At 39.4% G+C, this 21,360-nt stretch overlaps 1 protein-coding gene across 1 annotated transcript; it reads left to right on the top strand.

Moving 5' to 3' along the window:
* The first annotated feature begins 257 nt into the window (after positions 1 to 257).
* LOC127427385 (synembryn-A-like) lies at positions 258 to 19,511 on the top strand. Its single transcript, XM_051674978.1, has 14 exons — positions 258 to 393; positions 1,369 to 1,454; positions 1,622 to 1,669; positions 2,455 to 2,472; positions 4,740 to 4,829; positions 4,930 to 5,528; positions 6,634 to 6,769; positions 7,578 to 7,766; positions 8,017 to 8,111; positions 14,567 to 14,717; positions 14,898 to 14,993; positions 16,080 to 16,224; positions 16,727 to 17,006; positions 17,402 to 19,511. Exons 1-14 carry the CDS (start codon positions 363 to 365, stop codon positions 17,529 to 17,531), a joined length of 2,094 nt encoding a protein of 697 aa, XP_051530938.1. The 5' UTR covers positions 258 to 362; the 3' UTR covers positions 17,532 to 19,511.
* The last annotated feature ends 1,849 nt before the right edge of the window (positions 19,512 to 21,360 follow it).

Genomic DNA, 21,360 nt, shown 5'->3' on the forward strand with positions numbered 1-21,360 from the left:
GCCATATTGGCCGTTACAATTTGTCCCATTCATTTTAATACCAGTGCTTCATCCAGGCTAAATAGTCTCTGCTTCAACTGAACTATCACCTTGTGGCTATTGTGCACAACTGCACCATCAGCTGGCTCTATGGTTATTAAAGGGTCAGTAGTGATAAAGTGGAAAGACATTAAAGGATTAGAGCATAACTAATGCCCTGCAGGATTACAGATACAAAGAGGGTAGGGACATAAAAATAGAGAAACAGAGTAAAAGGCCTGGTGGTTTGAAGAGAGCGTGAATCGCAGATATACTGTTTTCTAGTTTATGATTCAAATTCTTTAAAGATTAACGATAAAATTTCATCAAAGTTTGGATCTTGCATGGCGCACTCAGGTGGAGACAAACTCACAGGTAAGAGGATAAACTCTTAGGAACAGTTAGAACCTTAAAGAGGTAGTTCACCCAAAAATGTTTATTACTCTTTTATCTCACACCGGACTGTCATAAATTATATTACTGTTATTATATTATGTCTCTCTTAACAACTGACTATCAACCGACAGCCTGAATGTCAATACAGTACAATACTGTACATTCTATATATATATATACTTTTTTTATATATATTTTAATTTTTAATTTTTATTGAATAATGTGTATCTATATAGTAAAAAAACAAAAAAACAAAAACAGCATATTGTATACTGTACAGTGTATGTTATTATTTGTATATTGTTGAGTGTAATTATGTGTATAACAGATGTTTAAATTGTGTTGTGTTAATTTGATGTTTTAAGTTGGGTGTAATTATGTATAACAGATGTTTAAATTGTGTTGTGTTAATTTGATGTTATTGTAAATTGGTATATGTCTCATCACTGTCACGACTGCTATGTTGATCGGAACTGCACCCAAGAATTTCACACACCATTGCACTTGTGTATATGGCTGTGTGACAATAAAGTGATTTGATTTGATTTTGATTTGATTTGAAATGTAATTTACACACCCAAACCTGTTTAACTGTCTTTCTTCTCTGGAACACAATAGGAGATGTTAGGCTGTATGTTATTCTCAGTCACTCTTTACTTTCACTGCATCTTTTTTTCCATACAATGAAAAGGGCTGTAATTCAAAATGTTCATTTTGGGGTGAACTACCCCTTTAAGAAACCATAATGCATGGATCAGGATATTTTATTTGGAGAAGATGAAAATAATACAATTACTTTATAAGGGGACTTAAATGGTGGTATGACATGACAAAAACATATTCATTCCTTTTTATGAGAATTAGAGAGCAGTAGCCTCAGTAGTTTACTTGTTTGTTTTTACATCGCTGTTTTTGTGACTGATTCATTGTGCATTTATTTGTGATTTTGTGCAGCAATGAATGTAGAGAGGATTATCGAATGCATCAGAGAGGGCGATCACAAAGGAGTGAAGGCAGAGCTACAGCAATTTAATAGAGAGGTACTTACAATTAACTAAAGATTGTGATTATATTCAGTTCAATGCCTTTGCATTAAGACTGTTTTTAGTGGCATTGCTGAGTGTGTCCTTGCAGAAACTCATTACTCAAAATTCACATTTTATCTAATGGCACCTCTCTAATTCCACACTGACTCTTTTTCACCTAGTATGCACAGTGTTTCTTCTATGACCTGGAGGAGAAGGAGAGGAGAAAAGTAAGAAACATTTGAGTGTCGCAAAACATACACAGGAAGTACTTCCTGCATGTCCTCAGGTGTTTGCTGATACTACAGTGGATTTGATCCCTATAGCTCATTAATATTCAGAACATAAACCCCCAACTAATTCCTTAGTATTTCAACCTGCCCAGTCCTATAGTTTGGTAAACACTCACAGCGGATCTACAACAGACGTGAGCGGCACATCAAAAGCAAATTGCTCCAAATATAATCAGCGATGCTGTCTACACTGGAAGCGTCCGTCGCATCACGTTGATAGAGGACGGATGCATCCCTCCATTGTTGATGCGCTGCAGAGCTATTCCAGCCACTTTATTATCCTATCAATTTATTGTTTGTGGTCTCTGGTCTACTAATTTAAATAATGTTTTGTTTCCTACCACTTGTATACACACTTTTAGCATCAATAACATTACAATAATAATTATATATTAAGTAAATGTTTAAACCATTGGATTTTCATTGAAAATAAAGTAGGATACAGGCTATTCACCCATTTAACTGTTGCTGAAGTTTACTTGAGCTCATAGCTGATTAATCGTTGATGTGCATCTGGTGTAGACAATCACAAACACACAAATGCACACACTTAGAATAGTTAGGACATTCTATGCTATGCATTGGATAGCAAGTTATATGTACTGTAGGTATACTGGCATATACAGTACAAGTAATATAGGTTGTCCTTGATCAGTATCATTTGTAATGTTTTATTAATTTTATATTTCTTTATTCTTTGGCTGCTTGTTCAAAATGAATAGAGGCAGGAGCTGGAGGAGGTAAGATTTTCTTTTTTGAAGGTTACATTCTTGAATTTCCTCAAGGTAACCAATCAAGGTGAAGTGTGTAATTTCTGCACTCTAGCAGCACCAAAGTGAATTTTATAGTTTCATAAAATGGATCATTCCATGTTTGTAGGTGTTATAAAATGCCATTAAATGCACACCTGTTATCACACATTCCATATTAGTTGCAACATTGCTTAGCAACCTACAATTAGGCTATAAATGTCTAAGTTCAGTCATGAAACTCTGCATGGCGCAATCTAATAGATTCTTTGAACTTGTTAAATGTTAGCCAATCAGCTCACTCACATGTGATATATCAAGCCATTTGGCTCACATGGTGTAATCGGGTAGCCAATCAACTTGCATACTCTCTCTACCCTTACAAAAAAATCTAAACTTGCCACAAATTTGCCGCTTGTTATATTCACATGCAAATGAGCTTGTGATTCGCCACAAAAGTTTGCTAGAAGTTTGCAGCTCTTTACCGGTAGTGGTGAACCTCTGGCAAACCTTTGGCAACAATGAACAATTTGCTGCAAGTTTGCCGCAAAGCTCATTTGCATGTGAAAATTATCTGTGGCGAATTTGCGGCAAGTTTGTGGCAAATTTGCAGTGAACTCTCAATTTTTTTAAGGGTTTGCCTAACATTTAAATTAGCTCAGTTTGCAAGTAAGCTGGTTTCACCATAGTGCGCTGCGAGAGTTATCCAAAATGCTATTTGCTCAGGTGGTTGCTGGGGCTTTTTCTTCTATCACCTTTCATGGTAAGGTCTGCTTTTGGCCATGACAAATAGAAGCGCGTCTTTATCAAGGTAGTCGAATCAGGCTCTGGCACACATCACTATCTTAGGTCATTAGTTTAAATTAATCCACACATAGCTATGCTAAGTCACTAGTTAAATAAGCTCTTGGCTTTCCTGGTCCAGATACACATTATGAGTTATGTCTTTCGACCAAGTAAGCCCACAGACACAGAGGCATAGATCATTAGTATTATGCCATTTGGCCAAGGCACACCTAGCTAGTAACTATTCGGTGCGCATGGCTCTTCGGAGCAGCAGCAGTACATAAGTCTTGGCAATAGATCTGCTGTGCAGCTTCCTGCTTTGCTGGGCATTGTATTGATGACTAATTGTGGAGCAGCATGTCATACATGCTTGAAGCAGCATGCATTGTGTTTTCTAATTGCGCAGCAGCATGTCGATATGCTTAACTCAGTATGTCTGTGTATGTTAGCATTAGCAAGTCTCCGTACTTGCTCTGCAGCAGCATAACAGATGTGTTGTCATGACTGAACTCTATTTAGAGTTGTATATTCCAATTATTATTATTAATAAACTGAACAATTTATTTAACATCAGAGTCTGTGTTTTAGTAGGAATACCCATTACCTCTGGTAAAGTCACTGTAATGCACAAGTTCATGTCAAACACTTCTCCTGTTATTCTGTTGGTGTCGCTAACAATGGCACAAAAATGTAAATCTTTAAAGATTAAAGCAATAGTTTACCCAAAAATGAAAATTCTGTTATTATTTATTCACCCTCATGTCGCTTCAAATCCTGATGACTTACTTTCTTCTGTGGAACACAAAAGGAAACATTTTTAAAATCATCACAAGTCTTTTTACCATAAAGTGTAATGAAAGTGAATAGTGACTCTGGGCTGTTAAGCTAAAAAACAAAAACAAAAACAAAAACAAAAATAAAAGAAAGAAAAAAGATCACAGTCACTGCGATGTCGCCATATTAATTTATTTATAGTTTATTTGTGTGCTGCACGCTGAAAGTAAATAACTTACATTTCGGTCTGTTCATCACACAAAGTGATCATATGGTTTCAGAAGATGGATTTACTTGGAATACAGTGAACAAGATGTATTGATGACTTTTATTGATGGTTTTGTGTCCTTAACAACTCGTAGTGTATATTCATTTCAATTATATTGCGAAAAGCACTGTGAAGACTTTTAACGTGTTCCACGAAAGAACGAAAGTCTTACAGGTTCAGCCTGACATTAGGGTAAAAAAAAAAAAAAGAAATTTTTGGGTGAACTATTCCTTTAAGAGGCAGTTTAAGAGGTTTTGTCTCCGCAATTGTCTTCTGCTCAACATTCAGCTGTTAAGCTCTGTTGGCCTGTCATGTACCCCATTATACAATCAAACCATGAAACACACTGGCATTATGGTGCGTACACTGGAAATGTTTCAAATAAAAGTTTTGTTTTTGTTTGTTTGTTTTTGTTTTTTGGCAATCGCAGTTCCGAAAGAATAAAGTGCGAGAGTATGTGTCAGACTCTGATTCAGACTATGACGATGAGTCCGGTAACCCAGACGCCCTTTTAAGACAGGTAACCTTGACTCTTATAAACAAACACTCACAAATATCCTTAAAAAATAACCTCTGGCTTTGTTTCATTCACAAGCTTTTTCTTTCTCTCTCACCCTCAGGCTCTAGCTACAATTTTGATCAGGTTCCTCCAGACTCAACCACAAGGGCGTGTACTGAAAGTATGCCTGCGATCCTTAAGGATTCTCTCTAGGGACAAAAAGATTTTGGGACCTCTAATCACTGACAGAGCACTCCTCACTCTAGCCAAATTGGGTGGCATCAGCAACGCACCCATTCCCGGAGAAGACCTCGATAATGATGTTGACCCCTATAGTGATGTCATCATAGCTATTTCTGAAGACAAGTCAAGTCATCCAGATTATGATGATGATGACAGCGGTGGTGATGAAGATGGTTCTGGTGCTGTAACCAGTGAACTCCCGAGTGATGCAAACTACGCAAGCAACTGGCGTAGTGAGCGTAAGGCGAGCACATTTTCTAACATGAGCCTTGGAGCTCCTCGGAGGAGGAGCAGCGTTTTCAAAGCTCTCACACCTGGTAAGAGGGACAGCAGAGGAAGTGTGGGAGGAGAGGAGGAAGAGGAGGAGAAGAAGGGTGGAAAAGATGATGAAGAAGTAAACAGGAAGGAGGTCATGAAAATCTTCTGTAATATTGTTTACAATAGTGCTTGGGCACAGGAGAGAGCCAGCGAACTCAGGTACAAGCCATTTTGATTTAAAACTCCATGGATAAAGCAGATTTCTTAATTTAAAAGTGCACTCAGTCATTTTTCCCCTTCATGTTACACAAAAAAAATTAATGGTACTTTTGAAGAAAATATGTTTAAAAAAATCATGTACACTCACATGAAATGAAAACTCTATTCATATCAGCAGCCTTAAAAAGCTGTTTTAGTCCACATAGAGTGGGTCACCTCATGGATGTCCATATGTTGAGATCACATGACAATCCAAATACTACTCACTTTAGACCGGTAACCCCCTATAGAGTGACAATAAAGTATAAATCTTTAAAGACACACCTACTGTGAACACAGAGGTTTTTAAATCTTGTTTAATTCCTGGTGAAGAACTACAATAACCATGATCCTGAAGAGAAAGATCAGCCAATCAGAGAATTGCAGCCCACAAAGCAAGCCAAAAGTGCTCTGCAGACTCTTGCCTCCATGATACACTGTGAATGAAGCAATCAAGTCTCCCAACAGTCTCAAAATACTTATATATTGATGTATATCTGAATATTTTGCAATAAACGTAAAATATTTTTTCTTTATTTACTATCAACAACTTTAATATTTGCATGGTTGTTTATTTAATTTTGTAATTTGCAATGCTTCATTCCCTCATTAAAGACATTACAGGCCTTGTACCTGTATTTTTGTCCCATTTTCAAATACATTTTTTGCTTCAAATCAAAGCTTATAATGTTGTGATTTACCTCGGAGCTGGTTGGTTTGGTTCATGGATTAGAACTAATGAAGGATTTTATGAAATCCCTATGGAAAAAACACTTCTGGAGCTAAGACAGCTGAAAAAGTAGGCAACATACGATACTTTTTACTTTCGAAATGAATAAATCTTGGCTGACTGTGAATAGCGCATCTCTACGGTATTGGTAACCAAAAGTATTGCATTTGTGTGATGCTGCATTCACACCTCTAGATGTCAGTATAAGTTCAAGGTACCTGCCATATTGGCCAGCACATTACAAACAAAAAATACTGAGTGCACCTTTAAAACTCCACATATGAAGCTTTACTATATGCATAATGTCTTTTCTTTTCTCTGCACTCTTTTCTTCAGTCTCCTATGTGGTCTAACAGAAAAACTGAATAAGGAGTTTGAAACTGCATCTTCTCCATGTGGCCAATTTTATGAACTGCGGTTCATGTTTTTACTGACGGCACTGAGACCTGAACTCAGAGCACAGCTCAAACAAGTATCTCTATTTCTTCTGCTTTTACTTTCTTCTTTTTCGCTCGGACATCACACAATCTATATTTTTTACCGATGTATTGTCCAGGGCGATAAGTAGGCTGATATTTGACCAGATTGAGAACTGAGCCTGAATTGGTCATTCCGCTTAGTGTCACTTCCAAAATCTAACCAGAACCAAATTATATTTATTGATTTTTTTTTATGGGACTTTTGAGTTAATGTTAATAATGTAATATAACTGTAAATTGAAATTCAGCAATGTTGTGTTCATCTTATTTGCTACTGTATAGTATTTGATATTGTATTTAGTAGTTGGCCAATAGGGTTTTTTTAACAACTGATACCAGTTGTCTAAATTAGAGAGCGGGGTTGCCGATGCTCAATATATATGTATGTAAAACAATTTAATAAGATATGCACAAAATTACTGAAATGAACTTATTTCACTATATTTCCTCAAAGTCCACTCAACAGAAAATCTGCATTATCCTTATAAAGGCTGAAAGTAGATTTGGAATCAAGTACAAGCAGGTCTATCGCTAACAGAGCTGTTCAGTCGTGATGTCAATTTGTAGGCGAACACGGAAGGCTAATTCGCTACAGGTTCCCTATGGATTTTCCTATAGGTTTTTATAATGGCAGTTTTGGATTTATGATAACATAAGGTCAGGTTTTGGTACTACAACCTAACCAGCTCTATTTTATTACATATATATTGGCATCACATCTGCCAACTGCCACCTTGTTCCCCTTCTTTAGGCCTCTACAAAATTTCCACTACATACTTTCCCTCTTCTCTTCATTTGTAGGAGGGTGGAGTGTCTCTGTTGACCACAGTGCTGGAGCAATGTTTATCAGTACAGTGGAAGGAACAGTATGAGGTTGTGCTGGATCCTACAGCACCACCTACAAGTGTGGAGGACTCACAGAAAGCTCAGGAGGCCCTCAAAATCCTTTTTAATATCACACACAGCACACACACACAAAAACCTGAGGAGGTAGGTGTATGCACACATAAACATATACATATATACTGTGGTAGTATCAAGGTAGAGTGATGGTACCACTTAGTAATACCATGGTACTTTGATATATAGCAAGGTACTGAATGATTACCACATTTATGTACCATGGTGTTTTCATGGTTTACCAGAATCCTTAAAAAAATAGTGCATGTCCAAAAAACTTTGGCAAGACCACAAGAAACACAAAATCCAGTGTTACTAAGCCTCAGTTTGTGTCTAACAGGGAGATGCGTCTCTCTATCGCCACCTGGCTGCAGTTCTGCGTCACTGCCTGATGGTGTGCTGTGAGGAAGAGGAAGCTTCCGATGAGCTCAAGGGGTTTGTGTTAAAACATTTTTTGCTCAGCTTCTAGTTCTTAAAGGAATATTCTGAGTTAAATGCAACTTAATCTACCACAGAAAAGAATTTCGATTTGTCTCTCAGTTTGAAATGTAAAAAAATATACAACTAATTTCTCAGTTTCTAAATTAAAGCCATAACACTTGTTATTGTACACTTATACTTTATCAGTTACAATTAGACTAGTGTGATAGAATCGCATACCAATTTTGTTTAATTTAGACTTATCTCCATGTGAACTCAGTGACGGTAAATCGAAAGTTGTTCAAATGGAATCGGTCTGTGCTTACCGATATTCTAACCACTGCCCCCAGTGGCCGGACCTGGAAATGTTGATTGTGGCACATGCACTCCAGTTTCTGGGTGAAATGTCCACAGAGTGGCGCCAAAAGCGAGTTGTAAAACAAGATATTTTTAATTGTAAATAATAGAATACAGTCAACAGGACTGCATATTTTATTGACCCTACCTCCTAACCCAAACTCCAACCCAAAACCGAAATATTTATGGAGTAAAAATGTATATGCTCATCATTGATTATATGAACATGATAACTTTCTGGTTTCCCTGGGACCAGAACACATTTCTTTTTAGGCTGCTCGTGCAACGCTCTACAGTAGCGTCCCAGGAAAAGGTAAACATGCTTGAATTGATGCAAAGATGTCTGCTGGGAGGTGGCGCTCATCAGGGTACCAAAGCATTTGGTAGCAACATGTCGAGTGCCTCTGTGATCATGTTGGTTAAATTATTATCCAATCTTTTGGCAACTGTCATACCCATTTAAACCCACTTAAACATGGAAAGTGCCATGATGTAACGCTCACATACCCAGAAGTTCATCCACCTAGAAAAGTAGTCCCGCCTCAAAAGGACGATTTAGACCAGAGTTGTCAACTGTCCCGTATTAGCCAGAATGTCCCGTATTTTGGGCCGAAATATAGAAGTCCCATACGGGACGGCCTATTGTCATGAATTTGAATGATGAGGTGCTCGAGGGGAACCCTGTCCTGTACTGAAGTACCCTTATTCATGTGACAAAAAGTTGCCATCCCTAATTTAGACAGCTTTACAGATCAAATAATAAATTGTTATATATGTTCTTTAATAAAAAAAAAATTAAAAAAATGGTTTGTTTTATAAATTGGGGGACAGTTTATAAAAACTAGACTTTATTTTCTGTGGTAATCAGCAGCATCCTACAGATGTTCTGGACAGAGTTTAAGTTGAATTAAACCCGAAACATTCCTTTAAAACAGGACAGATCATACCATAAGACCTCAACATATACCACATGTCCTCAATTAAAATTTTATTTTATTTTACATTTTAAATGTAGTTTTAACAAGGTTCGGGAGGAGCAAGTTCATTTATTCCGACCAATAAAACAGCCAGAGTAAGAATATATAAACTGCTGCTTACCTCTATGTAGCACTGAGAGTTTTCGGCATTCGGCCCCACCCATTGCCTACGAACAGACCTATGCAAGTTACTCGGATCATCGGATGCAACTTCGCTGCAAAGCATTCGCCTTCATCGGAACATCTCTTCCATCTAAATCGTCTCATTTTTCAACAGAAGCTACCGCAGCAGCTCATTCGTTTCACAGCATTGACAGCTACCACTTTAAGTGTTATTTTTACTCTGTTTTTCTTCCTAATCTCTATTCGCCGAAGCAGATTATTGCGAGAAGTTGCTTCTGCAAACTGGCTGCTTCGGCGCTGCATACATGTGAAACAGCTCTCTATGACTGCTCATATGTCCTCTTATCTAAATCTCCCACCAGAAGTTGCCAGCTACGTGAGCCCGCCTCCGCATGCCAACTGCTCCGGCGCTGTATACATGTGAAACAGCTCTCTACGACTGCTCATATGTTCTTTTATCTAAACTTTCCTCAAGAGTGGTCCATTGCACAAGCTGCTTCTGTGAATGGGCGCTGTTCCGGCTTCATGCCATTCAAGTTCCATTACAGCTTTACTCAAAAGCGAGAGAAACAAGACTAACTATTTAATACAACCACCATTTCAGCCACCTCAGCGTTTTCATCTGGTTCTTCCGCACAGGGGATTCCTGTCAGCCTCATTACCTCGCCGCGCAGCTTGTTTAGGGCATGCTCCATCCAGCTATTTTGTTTCTTCCAACATGACTATCACGATTGTTTCTCCCTCCAAAGTGCCCTTCGGAGTGTGATTAATTCCATTTGGAACACAGGGGCAATCATGCAACAAGTGAACTCCCTCCCAAACAACCGCTTCTCTAATTACAACATCTTTTCAAATCAACGCAGACATTTTAGCACGAGCATGCTGCCGCAGCAGCATCCGCTCGAACCATGCTACAGCTCATTACAGCTATATACAGCTTCTGTCCAAACAGACACGAGCCGAATGCGGCTCCACAAGAGGCAGACCGCACGCAGATCACAACTCATTCATAATCATTCCGCAAACGTCACACCTCCTCACAGCATCATAGTTCGCCTCGCCACAGAGCATGATAACCATGAAGCAAGCGATTCGACAAACTTCCACTCATCTTTAGACTATAACACGACTCCTGCCCTGGATAAACACTTCACGCAGGTAAACCATTCATTATTTTTATTGTTACAGACAAGTCTTCTCTACATTTGCTCGAATCATTGGATTACAAACCCTTAACAAGTTCGACCATAGAACCTAATTGCTGCATGACTTTAAAAGAGTTCAACAAGCTGTCAATCTTGTGGTCCACCCAAGTCTAAAAATAATGAATTTAAATCGACGCTGTATGATTTTGCACTTTGCTTCATACTCATAATATTTCAGTTTTTCTGTAGAATTTATTACAGGTCATCAGTATAAACAAGGCATTTTATTCATCTCACTACTGAAAATGGCGCCCATATAGTATCTTTTACATCCAACTCCCAGGCACAAACTCCAAATGATTTCATCTGTCCTCGAGATGAGTTACCCCGTGCCAATAATACAGAGTTATGAAATTATTCCCCTCACATGGGAAAACAATGTACAAAGCACCAAACCATAAATTTAAGTTAAATAAACATCAGACTGAAGTATTTATCTGTATACGTTGTTTCAGGTGCCTTCTAATTTCACAATAAACCAACCTTAAATGATGTTGTATGTACGCACACGCAAGCATGTTTCCTGACATTGCTTCACATGTGTTCCCGACATTTAAACCAGCAACCAGTTATGTTCAGGCGTCCGCAGATGCTATGTTTACCACACTACCATGTTTACCATTGGATCAATACATCCCTATGCAGCACAAACGTGCCATCCAGGTGCCACAACTGCAGCATCTTTCGGCTATGCAACAAAGTCCCGCTACACTGCAAACAGCGCAATGTGCCATTCACGGGCCACAACCATGGCACGTCTTTCAAGCCATGCGTCTAAGCATCCACGGCCCCTCCGCCTCTTTCTCTTCCTCTCCAAGCTACCACAACAAATCTCCACTCATAACAGATTTCTCAACAATCCCATCTCCGTACATGCAGCAGGCCCAGCAGCCATCCTCTGAAATTCCCACCATTTACACGGGCCGTTTCCCTCGTTCTCCATCGACAACCATTCCAAATGCCTCTGTTTTACCAACACAGTCCATTCCTCATGCTAACATCCTTCCCCCTACTTCTTCCTATCCATGGGCCACTGGAGCAGATTCCCGCGTGAGGCTGCCTCCGCCGGCGAACTCTGCCCCAGACTCATTCCCCTCCTCACTTTACCCCCCCTCCTACCATCCTATTCTCCCCTAACCTGAAACCATTCCTTGCACGAAGCTGCCTCAGCAAGCAAATCCGTTGCAGAATACTTTTTCAGCCAGCTGAGGATTTCCATCAAACCTACAACCTGGGGGGCCTGGGTAGCTCAGTGGTAAAGACGCTGGCTACCACCCCTGGAGTTCGCTAGTTCAAATCCCAGGGTGTGCTGAGTGACTCCAGCCAGGACTCTTAAGCAACCAAATTGGCCTGGTTGCTAGGGAGGGTAGAGTCACACAGGGTAACCTCCTCGTGATCGCTATAATGTGGTTTGCTCTCAGTGGGGTGCATGGTGAGTTGTGCGTGGATGCCGCAGTGGATGGCATGAAGCCTCCACACGCGCTGTATCTCCACGGTAACGTGCTCACCGAGCCATGTGATAAAGTGCATGGGTTGACGGTCTCAGACCGTCTGCTTGGAGGCAGTCATCAGCTTGGAGGATTTGTCATCTGCCACCCGGATTGAGGTGAGTTACTACACCATCACAAGGACTTAGAGCACATTGGGAATTGGGCATTCCAAAATTGGGAGAAAAAAAAAAACTACAACCTGTAATTTCCCAATTTTTCTCTTCTCTCTATATCCTCCTGTGCTTCACATCTCAACCAATCCAAAAACCTACATCTAGGAACTATCAAGGGGTACCTAAGCGGCATCAATTTCTTTTATAAACAAATTTATGGCAACAAAAAAAAACTCCTCAATAAACCATCCCCAGATCTCAGTTCTTCAAGGGTATCCACAAATCCCAACCCACCTAAACCGATACTAGGCTAACCCTCACCATCGACCTGCTCATATGATGTCTAAATACCCTCCACCAGGGCTACATTTCTCCAAACACCTCAAAAACACTAGACGCAATGTTCATCCTTGCCTTCTTCGACTTCCTCCGATGTTCAGAACTTACTACCACAGCAAAATTCGATCCAAGAATCCATCCCACCATTTCAGACCTCCATATCATAGACCACGAGACAATCAGATACCTGATCAAACAGAGTAAAACAGACCAGACCAAAAGAGGGCATCCGATTTTCATTTTCAACCTGCCCACTCCCAACCAGCCTTTCAATCACTAGCACTTTACCTCCACTACAGAGGTTCACAATCCAAAAACCCTTTCGATCCTACAAATCCAAGCAGTTTCCCAAATCCATTTCCTAAAACACCTCAAATCCGTTCTGATTAAATCCGGCATCTCAGAAAAACTATATTCAAGCCATTCCTTTCGCATCGGCACCACAACCACTGCAGCCCAAAAAGGCCTGCCCGAACATCAAATACGATTACTGGGTCGTTGGTTATCCGATGCTTACCTTATCTACAGCCGTACCAACCGTCTTCACATCAAAAACGCACAACAAACTCACTTCTCCTTAAAGGTATCCACAAATTCCAACCCACCAGAACCGACACCAGGCTCCCCTTCACCACCGACCTGCTAATCAGATGCTTAAATACTCTCCGACAGGGCTTCATTTCCCCAATCACCGCAAAAACACTAGACGCAATGTTCATCCTCACCTTCTTCGGCTTCCTTCGCTGTTCAGAACTCACAACCACAGCTAAATTCGATCCAAGAATCCACCCCACCATTTCAGACCTCCATATCATAGACAACGAGATACTCATCAGATACTTTATCAAACAAAGCAAAACATATCCGACCAAAAAAAGGGGCATCCAATTTTCATTTTCAATCTGCCAATTCCCATCCAGCCTTTCCAATTGCTTGCACACTATTGTCATTACAGAAAATCCCTAACCAGAACCTCTCTCAATCCACTTTTTGTAGACAACAAAACCATGCAGTTTCCCGATTCTGGTTCCAAAAACACCTAAAAAACTATACTCAAACCATTCCTTCCGCATCGGTGCCACAACCACAGCAGCCCAAAAAGGAAATATGTCTACTAGGCCATTGGTCATCTGATGCTTACATCCGTACTAACCATCTCCACATCAGAAACGCACAACAAGCCCTCATCAGCTAACCACAAGACGTTCATGGCCAGGGCCGGGGAGGACACTTGTTTGTCCCTGTCAACCACGCTGGCCTCACTGTTTGCACACTGCAGGGGTCTCTCTGGCCAGTCCGGGAATGCTGGACAGGCCTGCCACTACGTTCAAGGGCCCTCCCGTTCGAATCACAGCAGGGGTTTTCCCGTTCGAAAGCATGCGAGCTAACTCACGTTTATTTGTACTGTGGGCTCGCTATTCGAAGAGCAAGGAGGACTCCCCCATTTGAACGCTGTGAGGGCCCCTCCATTGTGTCTGAAGGGGGAGCCAGGACAGTTTTGAGTGGCTAGGATTCACGCCTCAGGCCGATCCTGCCAGATCATGGGGGAGGCCCCCGTGATAGGTTGTTGCAGACCCCTCCAGCACAATCTATTCTAAAGCTCTCCCGTTCGATCAGCAGCAGGATCTCCTGTTTGTGGCCGGTTCGACTCCCCCGTTGAATGCTGTGAGCACCTTTCCTGTTCGAATGTCTCGAGTCTCGAGCCCTTTGCCCTGGACAGCGAGCCACACATGTTTACACTATCCTTAATACAGGATTAAATTAACAGCAAATCACTGAATTTATATTCTTTGGTGCATATAGCCAAAGCATTGCAGAAGGCAAAAGAAAACTATATAATAATTCTCTCTCAACTCTCTCTTTCAGGCATGCAGCTAATATGCTCTCTGCTCTTCCACTGAGTTGTCTGGATGTTCTGGTGTCTGTGTCTGTAGGTCCAAATTCACAGCAGATGAATGGAGTCAACATGGACTGTGTGCACAACTTACTCATGTACATGGAGAGAAAACTGGAGCAGGTACTGTATGTAAGAGACAGAGACAATGAAAGCAGTGAAGAAGAGAAGAGTGATTCAAAACAATATAAACAATACATATTTCATTTAAACCCAGAACTCATTCTCAAGAAGTATTTTCACAGGCTGTTGCATGCGATTTGTGACATTGGCTTTTCTAATACAGTGGCATTTTACATGCAGGGTGAAAAGGTCAAAGAGAGACTGACCCCTGTGCTGAACTTGCTGACCGAATGCTCAAGAGCTCATAGAGAAACAAGATGCTACCTTAGACAACAGGTATGACTTCATTTATAGATTTATTACACATAGATAGGCTCAAACAGAATCTGCCTGCCAAACTCTGTAGAAAGCGCTGCAGCTTTCTACAAATAAATATGAAATACTGTTATTAAATATGTAATATACTGTATAATATTACTAAAAAATACAAATTTTACTTTTTTTGTTATGCTTTCAACTACCAATAAGAGTATATGGTGATAGGTTGTGGAGGACACATATGAAATGAAAACGAATAATACTTTTAAATAAAATGATTATGCTTACCACTTGCTTTTGGACAGGAAATAGCGTAATAATGCTATAACGTTAAATACAGCATGTAAATATCAATGAGTTTTATGAATATCGCTCAATCTATCCACCATTTTCCTGAACGTGGAACTATCCCCAGATTCATACCAGAAGCCTGTTTTTGTTTTCCGGTGTCCAGTGTTTTCACCTGCAAACGGCATATGCTTTTAGCGGATAATATGATGTTTAGTAGCGTATTAAATGAGTAAAACATGCAAAACAAAGTGTGTCTTTTGCGAGTTGCGATGACTGTGTTTTGACAGTTTCTCACCCATCAATGCTGGAGTGGCTAGATGACATGAAGCGATGGCCCGATGTAGTTACGTTGATATTATTAACTACTTGGAGTTGTGATGACAGCCTACAACTGCCCAAGTTGAGCCTAAATTCATTTTTACACCAACTAACACTTGATGTTCTCCAACTGGACTGCTCATTTTGGTAGATTTTACATTGCTTCTTTTGGTGACTGTAAGCAGAAAACAGTTCAGTGGCAATCATGCCACATGATCATGCCCTTGCCCAGTGGTTGGTCTGAAAAATTATAGATAATAAGACTCATTTACATTACAGGAAGGAGGCGTTTTTGTCTTAAAATGCATGACAACGACTTAATTTAAATATGGCACAGCACTACTTCAGTGCATTTAGCATCTGATTAAACTGTATTGTGGGTGGTTTCTGAAGAAGACACAAAAGTAGCACAACTGTTCTGTGAATTAGCCCAAGACTGTCTAAAATGCTGCAATTTTTGTTTTGTTTTGAATTGTGTTTTTCAATCGCATGAAGATTCTGCCTCCATTGAGAGATGCCCGCACTAGACCTGAAGAGGGCAGCACTATAAGGAATCGTCTGGTTAGACTGATGACCCACCTGGATACTGAGCTCAAGCACTGTGCTGCTGATCTGCTCTTCGTGCTGTGCAAAGAGAATGGTACAGATGGCAAAACTGCACAGCTACCACTATCTAAATGATTATTAAATATGTTTTTTTCATACTTAGGCTTTGGAATTAGAATAAACTTCTAATCATAAATATAAATTCTACCCATAACTCATCCATTTATACCTCAAATCATGTGGCTTGTTGAAAAGAGGTGTGCTATTACATTTCCAAGTGGCCAGACTTACTATTTTCACCAAGCAGATAAAAACAGCTGCAAATATCCCATAGACTTGCATTGAATGAGGGACCGGAGACATATCTAGCGATCAAAATATCATAGACTTGGGGTTGGGTCTTCTGCCAGCAATCGCCTAGAAACATCTTAGCAACCACCTGGAATGCACTGGCAACCATACACAATACCCTAGCCTGAGCAGCGATATTTGCACAACAAGCACCACTCAAATGTTCTTCAGAAACTACATAAATCTAGTTTATAAAATATTGCCTTTTATTTATTGCTAACGATTTTACTTCTCGGTTGTTCCAGTCAGGCGTTTTGTGAAGTACACTGGCTATGGGAATGCTGCTGGGCTGCTGGCCACTAGGGGTCTTCTGGGAGGTCAAAGGTCACAGGCCAGGTCATCAGGCACACAGTACTCCAGTGACTCCGACTCCGACACTGAGGAGTATCAGCAGATTAAAAATCGGGTGAACCCTGTGACAGGACAAGTGGAAGAAGAGCAGCCTGACCCGATGGAAGGGATGACGGAGGAGGAGAAAGAAGAAGAGGCTCACCGCCTCATGAGGCTGTTTAACAGGCTCTCAAAGTAAGGAACATAAACCACTCAGCTTATCGGCAAGAGAATCACAGACCATATTTACACCTGAAAACAGGCGTTCAGAGGTTTTACATTTTTTTTGGATCAGATCACTCAAAAACACATTCGGTCAGAAATGCATGCACAAGTATTGGCATTTGTATTGTAAATGATAATCCCTCTTTTTGCATCCTGTATGACAGCAGATGACTGCCTTCTTACCTATTAAATGGCTACTGAGAAAAGAAAAAAAAAAGGGGGGGGGGTGTTAAACTTTGCTGGTTACGTGCAGCTTTAAAAGAAAATAACCATCACCTGAGAACCATCTTAATAACAGGTGTAAACAGGGCCATAAATACAGCATGTTTTCTGTCTCTAACACTCTTGCCCACTTTCTCAACCAGGGACAATGTGATTCAACCAATGGGACTGAACAAAGAGGGTCAGCTGGTGCCGCTGTCTGCGCTCAGGGACTTCTCAATGGAGGAGAAGGATTCTGAGGAAGAAAATGATGACCTGGAGGATGTAGAGTAGAATCAGCATAGATGTGACAATCAAAACTGACAGGATCAACATATCTGTTTTTAAATAAGAATATATAGTCTACCTATCTATTTGTCTGTCTGTCTGTCTATCTATCAGATCCCAATTACGTTCCAGGGACACATAAATAAGACCATGCTTTAATTGTACTCTATATGCAGCCATAAAAGATAATTAATCAAAAATTAAGTTTATGGTAATGTTGTAATAGTTATTTCTGGTATATGTATGAATTTTTTTTTGTTGTTTTTTTTTTTTTTTTTTGCCCTTTGTGTCACATGCCACCACCTGGGGTTAAAGGCTTCCTCACTTGGGGTAAAAGGCCCCCCCGGGGGTTATATTGATATAGTGTAGATACTGGGGCAATAGTTATAGTGCACCATTTGTCAACTTATGCAAATACTTTTGAGACAGCAAAATGCTGTCAATTAACATTATGCTTATTCAAAATAACCACTTCACAAAAGAGTGTGCCATTTCTTGTTTATTTCATTCATATTTGACATTTCATTGCATCTCAAGTATTCTATAAACAAATGAATCTCCACTTTGAAAGTTCTTCATATCAAATCTGTTCCCCCACTATTCAATATTAGATCATATTGCCTCAAAATCAATCTTTAGACACTACACGCAATTACCTCATGGAACAGGATAATTTTGCTGTGTATAGTGACAAACAGGTGTTTAGGAAAGTCCTGTGGGAGTTTTTGATGCTATTTGGTGTTTTGGGAGAAAATAAATTCAAAGAAGCCTTTTACCCCGGGTAGCCTTTAGCCTTGTTGTACCCTACCTATTTTTTTTTATTTTTTTTTTTTATTAGTCCATGATTGTAAAAGGTATTATGAAAGATAAATGTTTCTTTAAATGTTTTATTTTCTGAGAATGTAGGTATCAGTGTTACAAACACAGTGCAGCAGTTTAATGAGATGGATCCATTAACAACGTTTCCTAACTAGTTGTGACCGCAAGACATTTTGTTAAGCACACAGTGAAATCTCATTTTTTTATGTTTATGCTCAAAATTAGTGGATGTGATTTTGTCATTTCACTGGGTTTTGGTTTCAGAGAGGACAGAAAAATGAGTCGGGGTGGAATTCAGGACTTGTCGTTCCCTTTTTTGCTCACTGGCCACTGCATTTTCACTAGCCAAAATCCCCCGACCCGTAAAATTGCTAAAAGTAATTGGAGACTGTAAGTGCATGCATTGTTTTTTTTTTCTTGTTTTTTTTTTTTGGATATGTTTTTGAATGAGAATGATATGAGTTTAGCAGGACAAAAGCCTAATGATTTAAGTAATCTCTTGGAATAACTGAGGGCAAACATGACCACTGAGTGTGGAGTAGGATAGAACAGGAGGAAAACTTTATCAATAATTTGTCCATAATTCATGGAAGTCCAGAGTTATACCCACATTTGGCCAGTATAACATTGAAGAGTATATTGTGAAAACACCCTGTTGTTCAAATTGACATGCAGTTAATATAGTCAGACATTCATAAAGAAACTAAAATGTGATAATACGTTGTTGTTTACAAATTTTGACATTTGACTGTAGTAGTGTAAAAAGACTTCAAAACACATGAATGTTTTCTTAGCTCTTTTTTAAGCTTATGTTTCTTTTTCATGATAGCACACAACACATATGAAATCCTTAAATTGAAAACAACTTTCATTTTCATGTATTTCCTACTATTAACTGATTATTCCGTTTGTATCATTATTGAAGAACTGCCTCATAATATAATAACAGCTTAATCAGCATGCAGTTCCCATGCTGGTCTATGCTGGTTTGGTGTGGTCTAGCTGATGGATCAGCATAGCCATATTGTTCAACAGCAAAACTTAGTGGAGACAAACAGGGCCCACCATGAATAAATATACAACCATAGAGTCACTTCTGCGTAAACAGTTATGAAACAGTTTTGATTCAGTAGGCCTATTAAAGGAATAGTTCACCCAAAAATGAAAATTTGCTGATAATTTACTCACCTTCAGGCCATCCAAGATGTATATGACCTTTCTTCATCAGAACAGGATTTAAGATTTTTAGGAAAGTTTCCGAGGTTTTTAGCTTCATCCAATGCAAGTGAATGGACACCAATTTTTGATGGTCCAAAAAGCACACTTATTCAGCATTAAAGTAATCCACATGACTTCTGCCGATCAAGTATATCACTTCCTGTAAACACTGAATGCCTCACGTCGCTATCGTGTGACGTCATCACGTTGGCGCATTCACACGAGAATTCAGAAGTTACGCTCTGTTTACCACAGAGGAACGTAATTCACGCAAGAGTTAGGTAAATTCAAACAGCTACAGGGAGCTGGTGGAAGCGTCAATTTAAAGTTAAAAATGTTTTAATTAGCGATTTGTTTTTCACACAAACATATTGATTAACTTCAAAAGACATGTGGATTACTTTGATGCTGCCTAAATATGCTTTTTGGACCGTCAAAAATTGGTGTCCATTCACTTGCATTGGATGAAGCTAAAAACCTGGGATACTTTCCTAATGAAGAAAGAAGGTCATATACACCTTGGATTGCCTGAGGGTGAGTAAATTATCAGCAAATTTTCATTTTTGGATGAACTATTCCTTTAAGTGCAGTCAATCTTTTCACTCGGTCACAGCTGATTTGTCTAACACAGCTCCATCATTTGCTCCAGAGAGACTTGTAGTTTCTGAATTTAGACCTCCAAGTCTTTTATATTTTCCTAATAAATTAGCTTTTATTTTATTTTTTTCAGAGTGGCTATTTGCACTCAAGTGTAAATAGCATCTGCCACACAGTGCAGCTATTTGCACCCCAATAGTCTGGTGGAACCACAGAAATATACGACAAACCAACAAACTAGACAATAAGTGTTGCTGCAGTGGCATGGGGTGTAAAGAAGGTGTGTGAATGTGTACTGTTGTCCTAGCAACTGCGGTTCGAATCTGCGTTTTGTCCCACTAATTTTCCCATCTGATTTCCTGTTTCCACTCTTAATATTTCCTTTAATTGTACTTAATTTAATAGATAAAAATTTATGTAAATGTTAATTTCATCGCAGTGATTTAGTCACGTGAATGTCGAGGAGTGCAGAGAAGGGTCTGATCCGTAGGCGGGGTCTGTCGATCGCACTCGTTCCTGCAGCTCGGCATAACTTGTGTGTAGATTGCATCACTGTATTAATATTGTAGTAACCATGTTCTTTTGGCAGAAACCATAGTTTTAATGCAATTAACCATGGTTTTACTACAGTAATAAGGTGTTAATATAGTAACCGTGGTTAATTTTGTGGTTACTGTAAATGTAGAAAAATACCATGGTGAAACCATGGTTACTGTAGTAAAACCAAGGTTATTTTTTCTAAGGTAAGGTTAAGGTTAGGTTTAGGGGTAGGGGTTAATGTAATGTGTCTGTGACTGTAAATAAAAACAATAAACACACTGCAGTGATGCCCATATACTGTATGTTAGTATTTAAATATGGATGCAAATAGTATCTGACACTATTTGCACCAGGGTTTGCCTTTTTTTTTTTTTTTTGGTAATTTGCTGCAGGTAATTACAGCTGTCCTAATAATTAGTACACAGCTACATAGATGATATTGCTTTTGTACAATCCAGAAAGTTTATATCAAGTTAACTTCTGCTTCAGACATGATAGACCAGCAATTCTGTTTATTTTTGCTCAGCCAATGAAAATAGTTCAGTTACAATGTTGCATAATTGGAATTCTGTGTAGGGTACAAACAGTCAAATGTTCTAATGCTATTACACTACATATCAGAACGCCACTTGTCCAATCAAATTAGTGGACTAGAAATAAT

The sequence above is a fragment of the Myxocyprinus asiaticus genome, chromosome 36, assembly GCF_019703515.2.
Source record: "Myxocyprinus asiaticus isolate MX2 ecotype Aquarium Trade chromosome 36, UBuf_Myxa_2, whole genome shotgun sequence".
Lineage (NCBI taxonomy): Eukaryota > Metazoa > Chordata > Actinopteri > Cypriniformes > Catostomidae > Myxocyprinus > Myxocyprinus asiaticus.

Coding starts and splice junctions, on each gene's coding strand:
- LOC127427385 (XM_051674978.1), top strand. CDS start 363: ATGGCGCACTCAGGTGGAGACAAACTCACAG. Junction 4,830..4,929: donor CAGACGCCCTTTTAAGACAG/GTAACCTTGACT, acceptor TCTCACCCTCAG/GCTCTAGCTACAATTTTGAT. Junction 6,770..7,577: donor TCAGAGCACAGCTCAAACAA/GTATCTCTATTT, acceptor CTTCATTTGTAG/GAGGGTGGAGTGTCTCTGTT.